Source organism: Artemia franciscana, chromosome 1 (genome assembly GCF_032884065.1).
Source record: "Artemia franciscana chromosome 1, ASM3288406v1, whole genome shotgun sequence".
In the NCBI taxonomy this organism is placed as follows: domain Eukaryota; kingdom Metazoa; phylum Arthropoda; class Branchiopoda; order Anostraca; family Artemiidae; genus Artemia; species Artemia franciscana.
The window spans coordinates 58904956-58927472 of NC_088863.1; the positions used below are offsets into that span (position 1 = coordinate 58904956).

At 34.7% G+C, this 22517-nt stretch overlaps 1 protein-coding gene, 1 long non-coding RNA gene and 1 pseudogene across 5 annotated transcripts in view; 2 read left to right on the forward strand and 1 right to left on the reverse strand.

The window, feature by feature from the left end:
• Positions 1–13227, forward strand: part of LOC136031974 (NADPH:adrenodoxin oxidoreductase, mitochondrial-like) — a 44267-nt gene extending 31040 nt beyond the window's left edge. For all 4 annotated transcript variants that reach the window (XM_065712009.1, XM_065712040.1, XM_065712019.1 and 1 more), the window contains 2 exons: positions 2386–2553; positions 13038–13227. In XM_065712009.1, coding sequence (XP_065568081.1) covers positions 2386–2553; positions 13038–13183 — 314 coding nt within the window. In that variant the 3' untranslated portion in view covers positions 13184–13227. The remainder of the gene's footprint in view (positions 1–2385; positions 2554–13037) is intronic.
• On the forward strand, positions 6354–13031 carry LOC136031986 (histone deacetylase 2-like; annotated as a pseudogene).
• Positions 13228–18152: 4925 nt separating the features above from the next.
• LOC136032003 (uncharacterized) lies at positions 18153–22517 on the reverse strand. The gene is made up of 2 exons (XR_010618623.1): positions 20111–22517; positions 18153–19526 (listed from the first exon to the last, which is right to left on the reverse strand). It is a non-coding gene; the product is annotated as an uncharacterized LOC136032003 (long non-coding RNA).

Below are 22517 nucleotides of genomic sequence, written 5' to 3' on the forward strand. Positions count from 1 at the left end.
GATATTTAAAAGGACTTTGTGTCTCAGAGCTCTTATTTTAAATGCCGACCGGTATTAAGCCTCTAACTTTTCCTTTTAAATCAAACTATTGATTCATAGAATTTTGCTAGAGCTCATATCACATGAGGTCTTGTCTCTTCCGATCTCGTCACAAGTGTCATATGAGCTCTTAGCTCTTGTGATTTAGTACTTAGCACTCAACCAGAGGCGGTTTTAGGGGGGTGACAGAGGGGCAGTTGCCACGAGTGCAGAAATTTCTGGGGGTACAGAGTTTCAAATGAATAATCTAGTAATTTTAATCATGTTGTAATTTTTGTAATTTTTTTATTAAAGTAAAGGAGAGGGCGCAATTGGCAGTAAGCATAAAAAATTGAATCCAAAACGTTCCTTTTCAAATGTAAACTAAGAAAAGTCAGATTTAAATGAATAAAAATTTTGTTGATAAATGAAAATTTTGTTAATAAATAGAAATTTTGTAAAAATTTGGCCTGAAAATTTTGGGAGACTGGGGAGGAGGTACTAATCAAGATTTTCCCCCGGTTACAAGAAGGGCCAGAAACGCCACTTTACTCAATGAGTGTATTCGAATATATTCGAGCGAACTAAGACGATGTTTATGTGGATTCTAAAACTATTCATTTTTATTAGTATATGTATATTGTTACCTAATAAATAAATTACCAAGAATATTTATTAATATGTCTTTTATATTTATATGGGGTTTCTAGGAAACTCGCAATCATAAATGGGGCCGTGAATGACAATGGTTCAAGAATCTCTGATCTATATAAACGATAACACCCCTTTTCTTACACCCAAAATTCTGTAATGTACATGTTATTTGAACTTATTGAACAATACTGCTTTTCATTGAAAATTTTGACTAAGTATTCAGATTTTGTCCAAAACTTTAGTTACAATCATTGATCATAATTCTTACTTAGGAAAACTGAAAAGCGGAAAGTTGCCAATATTTTTACAAATTTTGATGTATACAGTTAAACAGCAAGGAATCGGAGGTTTATTCATTTAGTAGCCTGCATCATATCTTGGAAAGGTCTGTACATGGTTTGAAGAAAGATCAGAAATTCAATATCGAAAAATAGTTTCGTTTCAACTGGAAGTAAGTAGCAAAATTCAAACTTAAAACGAACAGAAATAATTTTAAATATGTGAGGGACTGTCTTCTTTTCTGCCCTGCTCTTTGCACTAAAGTTTAATCCTCCGTCCCATATCTCCAAGAACAACTGCTGAAACACAGAGACCCTAGGATTGTAAAAAGAAGCTTTTTAAAGCACTAACAACCTTAGCAGAGCGAGCAAAGGGCAAAAATGGGCCAGCAAGCCCCCATATTCTGAGTAATTGCTGTTAATTTTAAGTTTAAATATTGCTCCTTACTTTCAGATGGGAAAACGTGTACTATTTAATGTGCTGAGTGCTTTCATGAAGGACTAAAAATTTTTTGTATAATGAGTAGAAAATTTGCGTCAAAGTATTGGAGAGCCAAATCTTGAGCAGTCTAGTTTCTTATCCGTATGAACAAGTTGTATTACGTATCATATTAATGATATTGAACTTGAAATCAAAAAGACTTGTCTTTCAAAAGTGGATCAAAACTATTTGAAATGACGAAGCTTTTAAAACTGTTTTAAAATGGCATTTAAAACTAGTGCTCCCTCTCCCATCCTGTGCGCGCATATGAAAGTGTCTGATATTCATGTCTAGATTTAAAGCTTTGACGTTTCTAGGCCCAAGCATTTTTGGCACTCCGGTTTTGTAAGATTTTTGGGGAAATCACTGAAAATTCGGGGATGGTGGAAACACTAAACAGAAAGTATCTGATGAGCTAAAAGTAATAAAAAAGAGGGGTGATACCGAACTCTAGGCTGCCATTCTTGGGGTACATCTGACAGTTTATAAGTGACGACGAAATTCCTGTGTTGTTTTAAAATCACTTTTCTGTCAATAGGTAGAGCGGAAGCGTAGTTCACCTGCCGGTTTGGTGATAAATCACATCTGTCCAGTTTTTGGTAAGAAAAAAAGATCAATCTGATCAATTTATTGCGCCCTCTTGTATTTTGCTTCCCTAGGCCTGGTTTTAGTGGGCCTACTGATGTAAGAATCCTTCTCTGTTACTTATGGACTTGGACACAAGCCTTGATATTTCGGCAGGAACAGGTTTAATAATAACCAAAACATCAATAATGAATGTTATGGTCATCATTATCACTTTTTAAGTTAGTTTATCGAACAAATCATTTTTAATAAGGCAATCAGTCATTTACTTTTTATCCGACCATAAGCACTTCCGACCTGAAGTATCTCTTTGCCCCGGATTTGTCAATGAATGCAAAAAACTGCAACTATATAGTTCAATTTTTTCAGATGTGTATTGCAGTGGTTGGGTGTCAACTGGGTCGGTTGGAGTTATTGCCACAACTATGAATAATTCGTTTGCAGTTGGAAACGCGATTGTTACGGACTTGAAAGAGAAAGAACCGAACCCATCCAAAGCCGGACAAAGTAGAATACGACAGCTTCTTGAAAATAAAGGTTCCTTTAATTTATTTCAATTTGCATTTAATTATTTTTCCTTGTCTTTAGGTCTTAAAACCTGAAAATGCAGCTTCTGTTTTGATATGTTCTTCATTTTCCAGTTTATATTCGGCCCAGTCTTTAACTGTTTTGGTTTATCCTGGCTCTTAGTTTTGAGCTATTATAGAACTATTCTAAAACTTGAAATTAACTTCTTTTTTTATTTTAGGCTTCCGATTTCCAATTTTTCTTTACAGTGGAGCAATTTTCTTATATATGTTTACTCTGGGTTTTAAATATAGATGTAACCTTAATAAAACTTTTTTTATAAGAGCATTAGCAACTTATTAATAAGTAGTAATAATTTTTCAGGAGTAAGTCTTGAATAAAAATTATATGGTAATTTAGGTCAAAATTCAAGAAAAATAGAGTAATAGTGGCATAATTTACCACCAAATTACAAATATACAGCCCAATAGCCCGCCTGAGAAGCAGAATTTGTCCAGGGGGGGGGGGTATTTTGAAGAAACATGGGTTGCAGCGGTAGCTAGCAGCCTAGTAAGAGATGATCACATACCTTAATAAAAATTGCAATAGCCGATAACTTCTAAAATAAGAGTCAGATTAAAACAAGAGGTACATGATTAGAACCACCTTTATCCCTATATAGGAAAGTAATTGTCCCTTGGCTTGAATAACGAGGAAAATTGATTGGCTTGAAATCTACATAAGGGAACGACGTAGTTCATTATATATGTGATAGCTGAAGCGATAGCTTTCATGTGGTAGCCTTCATTATATATGTTATTGTAGAGATAGCTGACATACTAATGTAAAGGATCATCATAGTTAATGATTAACATATTTTTGAAGTTTCATCAGTATCAAGGCTGTAGAAATATCTAAAGCCCAGTAAAGAAAAAAACACAGCATATACTGGAGTTACTTAGATGTCTGATTATCTGAGGGTCGTCTCTTACTATTATAATTATAAAAAGCCATAGAGTTTTTCCTGTTATAGTCTTTATCTGGGTGGCAGCAGTAGCTAGCAGCCTAGTAAGAGACGATCACGTCCCATAGCAAAAACTACAATAATCCTTAAATCCTACAAATAAAGTCAAATCTAAACAAGAAGCACAGCATTAGAACTACCCTGTCCGAAACCCCTGTTTAGGAAACTTGATATCTCTTGACTTGAACAACGAGTAAAATATATTGGTTTGAAAAACAAGAAAAGGGGCTGCAACCACAATATTTTGCATGTACGGCATCTTTTTTCTTGTTTTTTCTTTTCCTCAAATGTTCTTGAAAGAGCCTGATACCTGCCCAATATTTTAGATTAAATTAACCTTCTTCATTACCACAATTTAGCTTCACTCAACTGTTGCCGATTGCATCGCTTCGGTTCCCTGACGTGTTGCGGGTGGTTTACCCCACTAGCTTCAGCTGAATGCATTACTTTTGAGTCTGCCCGTCGACCTAGACTTGAAATATTTTATGGTGCTTACTCCGTTAATGAGCTTTTGTCTCTTACTTTACGTGCAATTTCTGTCAGTGGGTGTGGTCCGAACTTTACGGTATATCTGTAGACAATCCGTGCCATCTGTGCACGGTGTATACCAAGTCTCGGCTACGACAATTTTTGGTTTTGCGAACACGTCATTACTGAAGAAGTCATATTGTTGCCTGAACCAGTATATAAACTGAAACCAGTATGGCGAAGCAAAAAAAATTCTTTGTGTCTAAAGCTCAGGCTGTTGAATAGCAACGTCATGTCCTTTATGAAAGTGATTACTGGAAGCTAAATGTCCAGCTAGAAAAACGTATTCTAGCATTTGAAAATGTCTGCCTCAGAAGAATCCTTAACCTTTCTTGGCAAGACAGAGTCATGAACGTAGTGGTCCGCAGACGAACAGATCAACCGCCAGTCTCTGATCTGAAGCAGAAAAGATTGACCTATCTTGGTCATGTTCTTCGAATGCCAGGAGACCGTCTTCCGAGTGGTGTCTACGAGTGGCAAACCGAGGGTAGTTGAAAAGAGGGCGACCGAAACACACCCTTTGAAGACAGTACGACCGAGATCTGTGGACTGCTGAGCTGTCGTTACAACTACTGTGGGAGGACGTCACGGCTGCTGCTCCACTCTGGGACGTCTGGTGAGGCTTTGTTGATACCCCAGTGCAACACCCGGCCCTCGAGGAACTAAGGTAAGGTAAGAGCATATTGTTGCCAAACTTTAGGTTTGCTACGGTACGCACACTATTAAACATGGCTTGTATTTTCTTGAAGAAGGTGTATTCCTTTTGTAGCTTTAAAAAGAAACTTTTGTTAAGTTTTGCGCTTACACAAACTGATGAAGGTAGAGTGGTGCACAACTTTCCTGCAGCTCTCCTATATATATATATATATATATATATATATATATATATATATATATATATATATATATATATATATATATATATATATATATATGTGGCACGCCCTATGTGTCAGCAATGGTTCTGGGGGATCTATTGTTGTAACTTATTCCTAAACGCCAAAATAAAATTTATTTTAAATTCTCAAGTATTTTTATTGTTTCAATCCAAAAATTTGAATTTGTTGCTACAATACTATAGATATTTTTCATTATAGAAGATACTGTTAGAGATTTTTGACTGAGGTTGTTTTTTTGTATAACATTGCTTTAATTGAATCATTTTATAATCTGATGACCAAAGTATATTATATCTTACATTAATTTCTTTTTTCCTTACTAATCTTTTATCTCTCCTAGCCTTTGTTTCATAAAATAAGGTATCACTGAGATTTCTTCAGTGATAGTTAGATAGTTAGATGAACTATCTTGCAGATTGGTTCTAAAGCCTTGTGAAAGTATTATTCAATGTAATCTTGACTGCTAGGAATTAAACCTATGTGTTATATCTTTGACCTTAACCATGGTAAATGTGAACAAAACCTATCTGTTCGTGTATTAAGACCGAAAATTACACACAGGAATAAGGTTTAAGTTTTTCCTTAGTAGACACTATTAAGAACAAACTGCGTTGTCACCCATAAACAACTGAAATTTGGCAGGCGTATGAGTGACCAGATCAGATTAAATTAGAAAAAATTTCCGTGATTCGACCATCTGGGGGGAGGGGGGAGGGTTCGTGGTTAATTTTTAAAAAATAGAAAAAAATGAGTTATTTTGACTTACCAATGGGTGATCGGATCCTAATGAAATTCGGTATTTAGAAGGATATCGTGTCTCTGAGCTCTTATTTTAAATACCGACAGTATCTGGTGACATTGGGAGGAGTTGGAGGGGGAACCTAAAATCTTAGAAAACGCTTAGAGTGGAGGGATCGGGATGAAACTTTGTGGAAAAATTAAGCACAAGTCCTAGATGCGTGATTGACATAACCGGAACGATTCCGCTCTCTTTGGGGGATAATTTGGGGTTAATTCTGAAAAATTAGAAAAAAGTAGGTATTTTTAACTGACGAAGCAGTGTTCGGATCTTAGTGAAATTTCATATTTAGAAGGAATTCGTATCTCAGATCTCTTATTTTACATCCTGACTGGATCCAGTGTCATTGGGTGGAGTTGGGTGGGGGGGGACCGGAAATCTTGAAAAAGGCTTAGAGTGTAAAGATCAGGAGGAAACTTGGTGGGAAGAATAAACACAAGTCCAAGATACGCGACTGACATAAGCGGACCTGATCGTCTAGGAGGGGGGGGGGGTAATTCGGAAAAATTAGAAAAAATGAGGTATTTGTAACTCATGAACGGGTTATCAGATCTTAATGAAATTTGATATTTAGAAGGATCTTGTGCTTCAGAGCTCTTATCTTATGTATAAAAAATAATTTCTTTTTAATGGTATTATTGTTAATTGCAAAAGTGACTATATTTATCTTTTTCCTTAAAAATGAGCCCATAAACAACTCTCTTTGATATTGAATATATAAATAAGGACTTGTAGGGGACAGAAACAAATCAAACGCTAGTCGGAGCAATTGGAATTCGAGGAGGCGCTGAAATTTTACCACCTTGAGTACACCTCAGATCATTGCGTGCGCCGCACACTGCCACCACGCTCACCTGGTCTACCTGATTTCAGAAAGTCGGTGCCTCGTCGTGGGTATCTAAAATGTGTCAATTCTCTGTTTAGTCTACCAAACAACAGCCCAATAGAGCGAGGCTCGGATCGACCAAAACAACAAGTTTTTATATCTGGAAGGTGCCCTAACTAATCTCCTGTACAACTTTGTATCCTATTAACATTAAGCCTTTTCACAATCAACACTAAAATGAAAAAACATGTTTGCTACTTCTATGACCAAGAAATTTGAGACTTTTATGGAACGGAGCACCCGATGAGCCCCCCATTGTATAAGAATGACTCATAGTCTAATACTTACTTACGGGCTTTACAAAAAATGGCGATCTATCGCCCTCACAAAGCAACTACTGCTGAAATCGAAAAAATTCATAGTGATGAGTATTTGGATTTCCTTTGTAATATTCAACCTGACAACATTGAGAATTATGTGAAACAACAGCGAAAATTCATCTTACGAACCGACTGTCCTGTTTTTTAGGGTATGTACAGATTTTTTCGGTTATCGACCGGTGGGTTTATAGATGGTGCAATCAAATTCAACACAAAACAAGCATATGTTGCAAACAACTGGTCAGGAGGGTTTCACCACGCTAAAAAGGCCATGACATCTGGCTTCTGTTATGTCAATAACATAGTTTTAGCAGTTCTTGATCTTTTGAATGATCACAAAAGAGTTTTATATGTTGACATTGACATTCACCATGGAGGTGGTGTAGAAGAAGGCCTTTACTATACAAAGCGAGTCATGACAGTGTCATTTCACTAGTTTGGAAAAAAATTTCCCTGGAACCGGAGCTTTGAGGGAAACAGGTTTTGAAAAGGGAAAACGATATTCAGTTAATGTGCCATTAAAAAGAAGAATAGGAGATCATAGTTATAAACAAACTTTTACACTTGTCTTGACTAAAGCGATGGAAGTGTATCAGTCAGGCGTTGTAGTGCTTCAATGTGGCGCTGACAGTTTAAGCGAAGATGCTTTTGGTTGCTTTAACTTGTCCCTTGTTGGACATGGAAAATGTGTCGAATCTTTCAAGAAGTACCCCTTCTTCTACTCGATGATATACGCCCTCTAACGTAGCCAGGTGTTGGACTTACGAAACCTCAATAGCTTTGGGCTGTGAAATTCCAAACCAATAGCCATTTAACGAATACATTGAGAATCTTGGTCTAAATACAAATTTATATATTAGGCCCTCTAATATACAGGACGAGAATAGTAGGCAATATTTGGATCAAGTAAAAACCAGTATTTTAAAAATCAATCAATGTTGCAATGCGCACCAGATGTACAGATGCAAACTATCCCTCCAAATTTTTTTTTGAGCAAGAATCTGATGTTAAATAAAAATCAATAGGTATTATACTTACTGAAATCTAAAAGAAAAAATAAAATAAAATGAATGACACAGAGAGAATAAGGTAAAAAGGATTGAAAAGGTTTGATTTGGTTACCGGATCCAAACGTATAACCTTAATTAAATAAAAATTTTAAAAGAAAGTAAGGAGCCACATCAAAACTTAAAATGAACTGATATCACTACGTATGTGAGGGGGTTGCTCTTTCCTCAATACCTCATTCTTCATTCTTAAATCTTTATTTTTTGTTCCACTTCTTTAAGATCAACTCTTGAAACATTAGGGCCATTTGAATAATAAGTTGTTTTTTTAAAGTTAAAAAAAAATTTAGCGTAAAGAGCGAGAAATTGAGAAGAAGGCAACTCCCCTCATCTACGCAAATGTCTGTTCGTTTTAATTTTTGATACTGCTCCCTACTTCCAGTTGAAAAAAAAAGACTTGTCTGTTTGTATTTAATTTCTAATTATTTTCAAAAATGTCGGGAAATCTAGCCCCCTCTTGATGGAAAATTCTTTCCAACCACGAAAATTCCCTCTGTAGAAAGTTCTTCCCGCATAAGATACCGCTCCTCTGCCCCAGACCCCCCCCCCCTCAGACAATCCCATTCTAGCTGAAATTCGCCCGGAAAATTTTTTGCAGACGATTTCAGCTGAAAATTTTCTCCGCATACTTTCATGTAAAAAGAAGTTTAATTTCTGACTGTTTTTAAAATAATGCGGGGAACCCCTTCTTCGTGGAAAATCTTTTCTTCTAATATACCTCCCCCCTAACAAAAAGTTGCTCCCCTCGAAAATTTTCTCTGGAGGATTTTTCTCTTGGAAAATCGCCCCTCTAAGGAAAAATACTCGACAATTCTAACCTGTTGGAAATCCCCCCCCCCCTAGCGGACAATTCCCCTTAAGTTTTGCACATGTAAATTTGAGTCGGCAAAAAGAAAGTAAGACAAATAAAAATAATTTTGTATAGGAACACCGACAAATTTTCCTTGGAAAGTTCACCTCCTTAAAAATCATCCCCGTGGAAAATACCCCGATCAGAAAATACCCCCCCCCCCCGAAAAAAAAATTGTATGGCTTCGTATAACAAATATTATACGTCTAAAATTATCAAATTTCATGATTTACAGACCTTTCTCCAGTGGCTCTGATGGGTCACGATATCTCTTAAGGCATAGTTACTGTACTTTTCAATTATGCTGAATAAAATTGACACCTCAAAATGTTCTTCGGACGACTGTCAGGAAAAAGGAGGATGGGAAGAGGGGCTAATTGCCCTCAATCTTTTTGGTCACTTAGAAAGAGCACTAGAACTTTTAAATCCTGTTTGAATGAGCCCTCTTCTAATATTCTAGGCCTATTAGTTCGATGCCATTATCCATAGAAAAAAGACGCATCCGTGATCTTTCTTCTGAAAAAAAAAAAAAAATACAAAGCTTCATATTTTTACAGATGAGAGCTTGAAACCTCTACAACAGGGTTTTCAGATATGCTGAATGTGATGGAGTGATTTTCATTATGTTCTCTTTACTTTTAGGAATTGTTATTACCCCCATTTCTTGAAAATCAGACAAATTTTTTCAGACTCATAGTCTTTGATTGGTAACACTAAATTTGACGAATCTTGCATACTTAGAATCAGTAAAATAAGCCTATACTTTTGATATATCTATTTGTATCCAATTATGTTTTTTAGAGTTTTGGTGGCTATTTAGCTGTGTTGCTCATTACTTAAAGTTTGTTTCCACAAACTGTTTGAAAAACTATGACAAAAATGTGACTTCGGAAAATTCAGGGAAGTCGAACCCCAAAATAAAACAAAATTCAAAGTAGTAATTGATATCAAGATCCATGTTTTAATAAGGTATCGAGATAAGAGTTTGCTTTGAAGAATAATCTGGTAATAATTCAGCTAGCGTCTCCGTGGGGCATCTTCTCGAAATGCTAAATAAGAACCTAAAACAAGATACAAAGCGACTCTTGATTGAGCCACGCAGATTGAGAGTGAATCTAAGACAGGCTACCCTTCATTTTATGAACAAGATCCTCCATTTTCGAAAATATGGAGGTAGAAGACAAGATAACTTATGAACGACACAAGGCTGATGCCATCAACATCAATAAATACTGATATATCACCCGCAAACATTCAGTCCTTGCAGCGTTAGATTCAAAAAATGTTTCCTTTATACCTGGTTTACACTTGAGCCGTTGGATCCTAAGTTTGTTGAAGCTGAAAAAATAGGACTTTCAGCTGTGAGAACTTTTGCAGATCTGATAATCTAGAAAATACGTGGAAGTATTTCTTTGCTTAAGAAAGAAGTTACAGCCAAGACTCGTCTCTATTAATAGGGTCACTTACGATGGATTCTTTAACATTTTGCATATAACCAGCAATCGACACTTGTTCCCAGAAGTATTCCCAAAGCCTGATGCAGAGATTAGAAAATGGAAGGTCTGGGACCACAACAAATCTATAAAAATATGGGAAAAGCTGGACGAGTCAGCAAGGATGCTAGAGTTCAGCAAGTAGTAGTTGTCAAAAACAAAAACTAAATGTCATTCACATTTGTGAGGTCCCACTTCTTCCAAGTGAGGAAATACATTACAGATAGTGAATGAACTTGGATCTGGAAAAGTGACTACCATCAGAAGGATGTATTTTGAAAAAAATTCCTCAGGGATGGCAAGGCATATTTTTCGCACACCCTGATAATTTGATCCTCAGGACTATGGGTTCAAGTCTGATTCATTTGATTTGGGAGAAAGCCGAGTAGAAAATTTGCTCTTATTTTAAATTATGAAACGGTGATAAGGTTGATGAAAAAGGATGGTTCCAAATTCAATAAACTTCTGATGCCATATATGTCTAATTTTATGGATTTATTGTATCATATATACAAATATACTCTGTACTTGCTGTATTGTTACGATAAAATCAATTTAAATTTTTAATTGATGATTTCATCTGTAGAGTTGGTTAGTTTTGATACAAAGAGAAATACCGTGGGTGCAATCGGACCTTTAGCTGCAGTGAAGTCAACTTTGGTTCTCACTCCAGTTCTGTTAAGGCCATAAATAGGCACAAGCGCTAAAAGTTAATGCAATTATGTATTTACCCATTAATTTATTAATACTTTATTTATATTTATATTCTACTATATCTTATATTATACTATTATATATTATATTGTTATTACCTTACTATTTAGAGTTTCATTTAAGGATCTGAACACGCTCGTGTACTGTGTCCAAATACATAAGAATGTTGCATAAGCTGATCAAAAATGTAGCAATGGCTTTAGTTAAAAAAAGAAAAGAGCAAGGGAATCAGTATATTGTCAATGCTTTTTGTGTTGCGAGAGCAACACTTTGGTTTTGTCGTATTTTTTTCCCTAGTACCCCGATTTCAGCTTATTCCTAGAAAGTGGTAAGGGTCTAACTTCTGCGGCTCTTACGGAAAGTGTGGACCTTAGGCCGGATTGATAAATATAACTTTGCTTTTTGCAAAGTTTTGTAGAACTCTTGCCTGGGGCCAAAAATCTATTGTTTCTACCCATTTCTGTTCTTGATTTCAGTTGAGTTTATCATTCGGTTTTTTACACTTCGGATAGTAGTAGAGAAATTGTATCAGATGTGCTTCTTAAACTTTCAAAGTTCTCCCATTGCTAAAAAAATTGGAGTTCATCCTTTGCTCCTTTCTAAGTCATGACGTTAGAAACTTGGCCTACGGCAAAAAGTCAACTTTTGAAATAAGACAGGTAGATTTTTTTTTGACGGCAGTGGATAGCTCTTAATGAGCTGATCAATGTACATGTCATCAATTTTTGGTAGAAAAATTCCTTCATGAGATATATCAGTTTGAAAGTCTAAAAGGGTTGACAACTTCAGTAGAAAGGTACACATTGGAATCAAAAATAGGCCGATACAGAAATTGTATCATATATGTCTGTTAAACTTTAAAAGTTTTCTCATTGCTAAGAAATTAGAGTTTATCCTTTCCTCCTTTCTAAGTGATGACGTTAGAAACTTGGCCTACGGCAAAAAAATCCACTTTTGAACTAACACAGATAGATTTTATTTTCGACGACATTCGATAGCTCTTGATGAGCTGATCAAAGTATATGTCATCAATTTTTTGGTAGAAAAATTCCTTCATGAGATTTATCAGTTTGAAAGTTTAAAGGGGTTGACTCTTTGTCTTTGAAAAACGATCAAAAATCAAAACCAAAAAAAACAAGTTTTTCGTCTAAAGTTACGGAGCAATTTCAAAACTGAAAACTAAGAAGAATTATGCTTTATATGAGAAGGACTTCCCTTCTCAACTCCTTGCTCTTTACTCTTACAATTTGACTATATCCAAATTTCTATAAGAACATTTTGTTGAAACACAAGCCCCATTGAATGGGAAAAATTAGCTTTTTGAAGCACTAAATACTTTGGCTGAACGAGTCTTGAGTTAAAGAGGAAATATCACCCTCTCTCTGTATGGAATACTTTCTGTCTGTTTTAAGTTTTGAAGTTCCTCCTTACTTTCAGTTCAATTTTTTTAATTTAATTAAAAATAATCTTGTAACAAAAATAAGAGAATAATAATAAAAACATCATCTACTAGATACTAAGCTAGAATTCTAACCAATAACATGCTATATTACCTGGTACTTATATCGTAATTTAGACAAAAGAACAGTTTTACACAATTCGCTTGGCACAACATATTAATAGACAAATTGTATGGATGCTAGGTTAATTAGGTTTAAAATAGGCTGTTTTAATTCGGAAATAAATTACTTTCAAAGAAAAATCGCGGAAATTTCACCGATTCCCGTGAAAGATTTGGTTCATGGATATCAATTTTAATATTGTCATTATTCCAAACTTGTTGATAAAAATGGGTTCTGATTATGAAGGATAAATTTAAAAAGACAGAGGAAATTGTGCTATTGACAATCTTTAATGTATAGGCATGCCCATAATTTATTGTTTTGGATTGACGGTGTGTTATTGTTATTAATAACTTAGCGTTTTATCTTAAGGTGTTAATCCGGTTGACTTTCGCGATTGGTTGGAAATTGATAAGGAAGAAGTAAAAAGAGCTGATGGAAAAAAACCCAGAGAGAAGATAATAGATGTGGAGGAAATGCTTCAAATTTTGAAACGTCGAAGTGATGCATTTAAATAATATAATTTTATTTAGGAAATAATACAGTTACATTTTTTAGGGTTTATGGTCCCTTCTGTATGTAACAAGTAGCGAAAACCAGTAAGTTCAAAGCCTGCTTAAATTTGGAGAGCATTTGGTATTGATTTGCTCGAACTGGCCTCTAAAAACACTTTTTTGATTTTAGTAAAATATTTTTCGTTATTTTTCAGCACTAATCATAGCTGTTAGTGAAATACTTTTGAATATAAAAAAACGTATGAACTTCGTCAAATTGGCTCCTAAGAAAACGTAAAGAAAATGTAATTGGAAAGAAAACGTATGAATATCAAGTGACTCCTAACTGATATTTTGTGCAATTTTAATAAAAAAGAAAATTCATCTATTTCAGTAGTAATTTTTCCTTTCTAGAAAGGAAAAAAACCTTACGACTATAGAAATATAATATATGAACTTGGCAAATTTGTTCCTAAAAAATGTGAGTCAATTATTTTGGAATCTATTCATAACTTAGTGAAAGAGTTTTCATTGTTTTGACTAATAATCCCTACTTTTAGCAAAAACCCTTATGTAGTAGTAGTAGTAGTAATAGTAGTAGACAGGTTTAATAGCAAAAACTTGACAGCTATTTCTGATTTGTGTTTCTTTACAACATATACAAAATCAAACTACACTCGTAAATATAAATCAAACTATAAATATTAACTCTTATTATACATTTTGACGAAAACTGGGACGAAAGAATTACCATATTGGTTTGTTCTTCCGTTAACGGGAGCTAACTTATCTTAATTTCTCGTTCTTGATGGTAGAGGTTGATCAGGTAGAATGTCACGGTGCTGAGATTTAGAGAGCAAAAACTTTCCAAAACTCATTATCAGAGTTTCGTACCGGTTTTGGAGTGACGGCAGTCCTAGCACTTCCAGAGCCTTTTCGTAGGGGATGTCACGGCGGCCCAAGATGATCGATACCGCTCGCTTCTGAACCGATTCATGCTCCTGACAAAGATACACTGTTCTAAGTGCTGAGGGCACCCAAACAGGGCACGCATATTCCAGAATGGGGCGGACGTACGCTATGTATGCATACTTAATGCTCTCTGTGTTCGCACTGAAACTACGCATACCGTTTAAAGTCTGTAGACTAGCGCTTGCACTTTTAACCATGTTTTCAATATGGGCGGCAAAGCTGAAGTCATTGGAGATAGTAACTCCAAGGATCTTGATATTGTTTGTTAGAAGGAATGGAACATTTGGCTCCATAACATCACTTTTTAGCGGGTTAAAGCGCACTATCTTCGACTTGTTCACATTAATCTCAAGATTTAGCTCCGCACACTCTTTTGTGAAAACACTGAAAAAATTTGAACGGAATTGTGGCGTCACAACTCCATTTTGTACTAAATATTTCAGGATAAATGTTAGGTCGTTCACGAACTTGTAGCGGTCGTCATAGTCAGCTGTGAGGAAGTTAATTACAGACAAGAATACAATAGCTGCAAGCTTAGTGCCTTGAGGGGCTCCACATGTGGATGAGGACCATTCAGAATTACTATCATCTTCGTAGAGAGCAAACACACGATGCATGCTCTGACTGAGAAAGTCCAACACGAGCGTAAGAGTCTTTTTCTTAGCCCCCATTAGCTTGAGATTAAGGGCAGCTACAATGTGATTGATTATATCAAATGCCTTTCGGAAATTTATGGCACCAAGGTCTACATAACTGTGACCTTTTTCGACCCACTTGAGGAGACCATCATACATCCGCACTAGGTACACTGAGGTATTACAGTCTTTCAGTCCACCGTATTGTCTCTGGTCGATAAATCCCTTGATTTGATCAATAAGACCCTCATGATAAAGGTCTCGGTCACTTTTGCCAGGCATGGTGTTTGCAAAATAGGTCTAAGTTCGTCACAGCTCTTAGAGTTGGTAACTTTCAGAATCATTCTACCGTAAGCTTTCTTCCAAACAGCTGGAAAGATCTCTATTCGAAAGCAAAGGTGTATCAGCACTGAGAGTGGTTTCGCAATGAAAGGGGCGTATTCTCGAATCAGTTTGGGTGGAAGTTCGTCTTAATAAACTGAACAGTTTACTTTCACCTTCATCAGGGTCTTATAGGTTGTCATCTCATCGAAAACAACTTCACCTTCATCTACACAGGAGTCAAGTATTTCAGACTTCTGGGCTTGTGTGGGAGAAGGAAATGAGGTCCAGATGCGGGTGAAATTGATTAACCTCATCAGCAGTTGTGTAAGTTCCGTCAGGGTGGCTTATTTTTATCCTGTTATGAATGGACTTGCCAGTGATTTGCTTGACCGCTCTGTGCCATTTCCTGGGATTAGTGTGCTTAAGACTGTTCGAAAATTTCTCACGCCCGTAATCTTTCTTCGCACTTCTTGCGAGAGAGGTAATGTGATTTCGCAATTTTTTCGCATTTTGCAAATCTCCTTCTTGGAAAAGCTTGCACTTTTTTCGGATTAGCTTCTTGATTTGGGGGTTTATCCAGGGTTTATCATTTTCACATAGAACGAAACATAAAACACACGAAAAACACATAAAAATTAAAATGGAAAACCAGAAATATTGGGGAGGGGCAAGCAAATAAGTGCAACGACCTAGGCAGTATCTCACCAAAAAAAAAGAAAAACTAGTTGGATTTTTTATTCATTTTTTCTGTGATGAAGGGGACAAAGGTTTTTTCATATCTGAAAGTAACGCAGCGAATGGGGAACAAAACTGGGATGGGCTCAGAAACAGCTTGAGGCTTTAGCAATCTGGATGGGGAGTGACGTTTGGGGAAAATACTTGCCGTCTGCGGGTTCGTTATTATATTTTCTGAAAAACAGAGCCACAACGACAACCTCCTTCGCTCAAGGGTTTCCAAACTAGCTTTTTTTAGGAGCAGAGAGTATGGCACCTTGCCTTCTTTGAAAATTATTCGCAAGGCTTTTTTTGGATTGACTCAATTTTGTCTGATTCTTCACGAGAGATGCCAGGGTGCCAAACTGGACAAGCATATTCAAGATGCGGGCAGACAAAAGATGTGTACAACCTCAAGGAGTGAGAAGGGGGGACGCTATACTTATTTAGGAGCTTAAGGAGGGTGATAGGTGCATTAGCTTTATCGATGATGTCTTTAACGTGGATATCCCACTTAAAATTAGAAGAAATCTTGATGTCCAGTAATTTAAAAGAGGACATGTAAATTTCAGGAGCGATAGGATTAAGAAAATGGAGCAAGGATTTGAGGAAACAAATCGGTATTATCATAGACTTAGAGGGGTTTACTGTCATGTCTAAGTCCAAAGCCTCACTTCCAATTTCATTGAGGATACTCATAGGGTCGCTTATTAAATTTCTGAAGCAATTTTCAACAATCGTTAGGTCATCAACAAATTTCCAACAGTCAGGAACTTCCTTCGCGAGGCTGTTGATCATGACTGAAAAAAGGAGGGGGCCTAGGAGAGTACCTTGGGGTATGCCATTGCAGATAGGGAGAGGATTTGAGTAATGGTTCTGGTATTTAACCACCTGCGATCTATTTGTTAAAAAGGAGGCAACCAATTTTACCAGTAAGGGATCGATATTGAACTTGCTTACTAGTTTCTCAATTAAAATTTTGTGGTTAACAAGGTCAAACGGTTTCTGAAGGTCAATGGAGGTTAAGTTTAACCAGAAATTACGCTTTTCAAGAATTTTCCCGATGTGTTCAATAAGAAAAACGAGGTAGTGGGAAGTAGAAGTTGATTTTAGGTTTCCGAATTGCTTCAGTTCAGTAAGAGGTAGGATTTTTTCCTTTAGCAAATCTGCAAGGAATCCTTTATACAATTTTGAAAAAATAGGAGTAAAAGTAATAGGGCGAACGCCTTTACAGCCAGGCTTTTCGTTTTTCTTTTTCAAAGGGGTAATGAAACCCTGTTTCCAAATTGTTGGAATTTGCCCAGACTTAGTAATTTCGTTAAACAGAACAGACAAGGGCTTAGAAAGGAAGTCAGCGAAGGCTCTAATAAGAGGAAAGTGGATATCCAAAGGACAAACACTTGTCTTCCTTAGTTTGTCAATTCTTCTTTCTATCTCAGACGGGGAAACAGTTGGAAAAAAGGGTGATGGGGCTCCTGTTGATAACTGGATGGTCAATGCTAAAAGGCTCTGGACAATGGAAGCGAGAAATTTATTTAGATTATTTTCGGTAACATCAGGGGGCTCTGGTAAGTTGGAATTAAGCTGGTCAAGACTCCTGCCGCATAGCTTGTTAACCTCGGAATACCAGTTTTTTGGCTTATTATTGAACAATTCTTCGATCTTATTTTTGTAGTACGATCGCACCAATTTACAAATTTCTCTTTTAACTGATTTTCTTAGTAAATTGGCTTCATCGAGTTTATCATTTTTTAAAAACTTCAATTTGAATCTAATTGATGTTTTATTGTTTGATTAATAAAGGGATTATCACTTGAGCACCTTTTAAAACTTTATTCTGGGAAACAAATTTGATATTTATCAATTAGCTTTTTATGAAACGTGGCCGTTTTCTCATCAAGGTTTTGTAAACTACAAATGTCAGACCAATCTTCAGTACTCAGCCACATACCGAAAGAAAGAAGACCAGAATTTTTAAGAGTGTGGTAAGTGCTATAACCTAATGAGAAATTATGCTTAAAATATGAGGAGGGGGATAAAAGAATGGAAAGATGATAGCTCATCTTTCACAAACAATGGGACAGCCAAGAATATTGTATATTCGCAAGTTCTACCTGGTTAAATATATATATATATATATATATATATATATATATATATATATATATATATATATATATATATATATATATATATATATATGTTTATCTATATTCACAGGTGGGACACAGAGACACAACTACAATGGCGTGTAACTAATATGGCGCGTAACGACTTACGCGCGCGGGGGGGCTTGGGGGGGTGGCGCGAATATATATATATATACTAGCTGTTGGGGTGGCGCTTCGCGCCACCCCAACACCTAGTTGGTGGGGGCGCTTCGCGCCCCCCCCCAAGCCCCCCCGCGCGCGTAAGTCGTTACGCGCCATAATAGTTACGCGCCATTGTAGTTGTGTCCCTATGTCCCACCTGTGAATATAGATAGATATATATATATATATGGTTTTAACTACGTAAAACTTGCGAATATACAACATTCTTTGCTGTCCCATTGTCTTTGCATATAAATAGATTGTCAGGTTTACCGACTCTTGAACATGCAACATATAATGGTCCATGGGAAAACAATCTGTATTCAGATCTATACCTCATGATTCTAATGATTGCCCTTGAGCTTTGTTGATGGTGATTGCTAATCGACCATTCCCTGTCCCGGTGTCCCGGTCGTCATTTACATCCCCCTGTTTCCTCCGGTGTCCCCGTTGTAGTTGTGTCCCTGTGTCCCGGTCGTCATTTATATTCCCTGTGTCCCGGTCGTCATTTGTATCCCGGTGTCCCGGTCTGTATATACATTCGTTTTTTAGTTTTGTTTTTCTCCTTTATTTTTTCCCCTTTTTTTTCTTTTTTAGCTTATTTAGATTTTTAGATTTTTTAGTTTTTTTATTAGTTTTTAGTTTTTTTTTTCTTTTTAGTTTTTTTGTCCCGGTCGTCATTTATATCCCCCTGTTTCCCCCGGTGTCCCCGTTGTAGTTGTGTCCCTGTGTCCCGGTCGTCATTTATATTCCCTGTGTCCCGGTCGTCATTTGTATCCCGGTGTACCGGTCTGTATATACATTCGTTTTTTAGTTTTGTTTTTCTCCTTTATTTTTTTCCTTTTTTTTCTTTTTTAGTTTATTTAGATTTTTAGATTTTTTAGTTTTTTTTATTAGTTTTTAGTTTTTTTTTCTTTTTAGTTTTTTTGTAGTTTTTACCTTCTTTTTAGTTTTGTTAATTTTTTTTTTACTTATGTCCTGATCGTCATTTATACTCCCTATGTCCCGGTGCTTTGTTGATTGCTAATCGAACATTCCTTTTGTCCTGGTCGCTTTCTCTTTGAGTGTCGTCATTTATTTTTTTCTTTTTTAGTTCTTTTAGTTTTTACCTTTTTTAGTTTTTTTTAGTTTTTTAGATGAAAATTTTTTTTAGTTTTTTCCTTTTTTTCTTTTTAGTTTTTATTGGTTTTTACCTTTATGTTAGCTTATTTTTCAGTTTTTTCCTTTTTTTTTATTTTTTTTTTATTTTTTATTTTTTTTAGTTTTTTACCTTTTTTTAGTTTTTTTAGTTTTTTTAGTTTTTTTAGTTTTTTAGCTTTTTTACTTTTTTTATTAGTTTTTAGTTTTTTTGTAGTTTTTGCCTTTTTTTAGTTTTTTCAGTTTTTTTTTTAGTTTTTTATTGGTTTTTACCTTTATTTTAGCTTATTTTTCAGTTTTTTACCTTTTTTTAGTTTTTTTAGTTTTTTAGCTTTTTTATTTTTTTTATTAGTTTTTTGTTTTTTTTGTAGTTTTTGCCTTTTTTTTTAGTTTTTTTAGTTTTTTAGCTTTTTTATTAGTTTTAGTTTTTTTTGTAGTTTTTGCCTTTTTTTAGTTTGACAACTTATTTTTATATATATAGATAGTTTTTTTTTTTACTTATGTCCTGGTCGTCATTTATACTCCCTGTGTCCCGGTGCTTTGTTGATTGCTAATCGAACATTCCTTTTGTCCTGGTCGCTTTCTCTTTGAGTGTCGTCATTTATTAGTTTTTTCCTTTTTTTCTTTTTAGTTTTTTATTGGTTTTTACCTTTATTTTAGCTTATTTTTCAGTTTTTTCCTTTTTTTTAGTTTTTTTTATTTTTTATTTTTTTTAGTTTTTTACCTTTTTTTAGTTTTTTTAGTTTTTTTAGTTTTTTAGCTTTTTTACTTTTTTTATTAGTTTTTAGTTTTTTTTTTGTAGTTTTTGCCTTTTTTTAGTTTTTTCAGTTTTTTTTTAGTTTTTTATTGGTTTTTACCTTTATAGTTTTTTTAGTTTTTTAGCTTTTTTATTTTTTTTATTAGTTTTTAGTTTTTTTTGTAGTTTTTGCCTTTTTTTAGTTTTTTCAGTTTTGACGTCACCTGATCCAGTTTTTTCAGGTGACGTCACCTGACACATCCATCCACACATCCACAGACAGACAACTTATTTTTATATATATAGACTAGCTGTTGGGGTGGCGCTTCGCGCCACCCCAACACCTAGTTGGTGGGGGCGCTTCGCGCCCCCCCCCAAGCCCCCCCGCGCGCGTAAGTCGTTACGCGCCATAATAGTTACGCGCCATTGTAGTTGTGTCCCTATGTCCCACCTGTGAATATAGATAGATATATATATATATGGTTTTAACTACGTAAAACTTGCGAATATACAACATTCTTTGCTGTCCCATTGTCTTTGCATATAAATAGATTGTCAGGTTTACCGACTCTTGAACATGCAACATATAATGGTCCATGGGAAAACAATCTGTATTCAGATCTATACCTCATGATTCTAATGATTGCCCTTGAGCTTTGTTGATGGTGATTGCTAATCGACCATTCCCTGTCCCGGTGTCCCGGTCGTCATTTACATCCCCCTGTTTCCTCCGGTATCCCCGTTGTAGTTGTGTCCCTGTGTCCCGGTCGTCATTTATATTCCCTGTGTCCCGGTCGTCATTTGTATCCCGGTGTACCGGTCTGTATATACATTCGTTTTTTAGTTTTGTTTTTCTCCTTTATTTTTTTCCTTTTTTTTTCTTTTTTAGCTTATTTAGATTTTTAGATTTTTTAGTTTTTTTATTAGTTTTTAGTTTTTTTTTCTTTTTAGTTTTTTTGTCCCGGTCGTCATTTATATCCCCCTGTTTCCCCCGGTGTCCCCGTTGTAGTTGTGTCCCTGTGTCCCGGTCGTCATTTATATTCCCTGTGTCCCGGTCGTCATTTGTATCCCGGTGTACCGGTCTGTATATACATTCGTTTTTTAGTTTTGTTTTTCTCCTTTATTTTTTTCCTTTTTTTTTCTTTTTTAGTTTATTTAGATTTTTAGATTTTTTAGTTTTTTTATTAGTTTTTAGTTTTTTTTTTCTTTTTAGTTTTTTTGTAGTTTTTACCTTCTTTTTAGTTTTGTTAATTTTTTTTTTACTTATGTCCTGGTCGTCATTTATGCTCCCTATGTCCCGGTGCTTTGTTGATTGCTAATCGAACATTCCTTTTGTCCTGGTCGCTTTCTCTTTGAGTGTCGTCATTTATTTTTTTCTTTTTTAGTTCTTTTAGTTTTTACCTTTTTTAGTTTTTTTTTAGTTTTTTAGATGAAAATTTTTTTTAGTTTTTTCCTTTTTTTCTTTTTAGTTTTTATTGGTTTTTACCTTTATGTTAGCTTATTTTTCAGTTTTTTCCTTTTTTTTTAGTTTTTTTTTATTTTTTATTTTTTTTAGTTTTTTACCTTTTTTTAGTTTTTTTTAGTTTTTTTAGTTTTTTTAGTTTTTTAGCTTTTTTACTTTTTTTATTAGTTTTTAGTTTTTTTGTAGTTTTTGCCTTTTTTTAGTTTTTTCAGTTTTTTTTTTGGTTTTTTATTGGTTTTTACCTTTATTTTAGCTTATTTTTCAGTTTTTTTCCTTTTTTTTAGTTTTTTTTAGTTTTTAGTTTTTTTAGTTTTTTACCTTTTTTTAGTTTTTTTAGTTTTTTTAGTTTTTTAGCTTTTTTATTTTTTTTATTAGTTTTTAGTTTTTTTTGCAGTTTTTGCCTTTTTTTTAGTTTTTTTAGTTTTTTAGCTTTTTTATTAGTTTTTAGTTTTTTTTGTAGTTTTTGCCTTTTTTTAGTTTGACAACTTATTTTTATATATATAGATAGTTTTTTTTTTTACTTATGTCCTGGTCGTCATTTATACTCCCTGTGTCCCTGTGCTTTGTTGATTGCTAATCGAACATTCCTTTTGTCCTGGTCGCTTTCTCTTTGAGTGTCGTCATTTATTAGTTTTTTCCTTTTTTTTTTAGTTTTTTATTGGTTTTTACCTTTATTTTAGCTTTTTTTTCAGTTTTTTCCTTTTTTTTAGTTTTTTTTTATTTTTTATTTTTTTTAGTTTTTTACCTTTTTTTAGTTTTTTTTTAGTTTTTTTAGTTTTTTAGCTTTTTTACTTTTTTTATTAGTTTCTAGTTTTTTTTGTAGTTTTTGCCTTTTTTTAGTTTTTTCAGTTTTTTTTTAGTTTTTTATTGGTTTTTACCTTTATAGTTTTTTTAGTTTTTTAGCTTTTTTATTTTTTTTATTAGTTTTTAGTTTTTTTTGTAGTTTTTGCCTTTTTTTAGTTTTTTCAGTTTTGACGTCACCTGATCCAGTTTTTTCAGGTGACGTCACCTGACACATCCATCCATCCATCCACAGACAACTTATTTTTATATATATAGATAGATA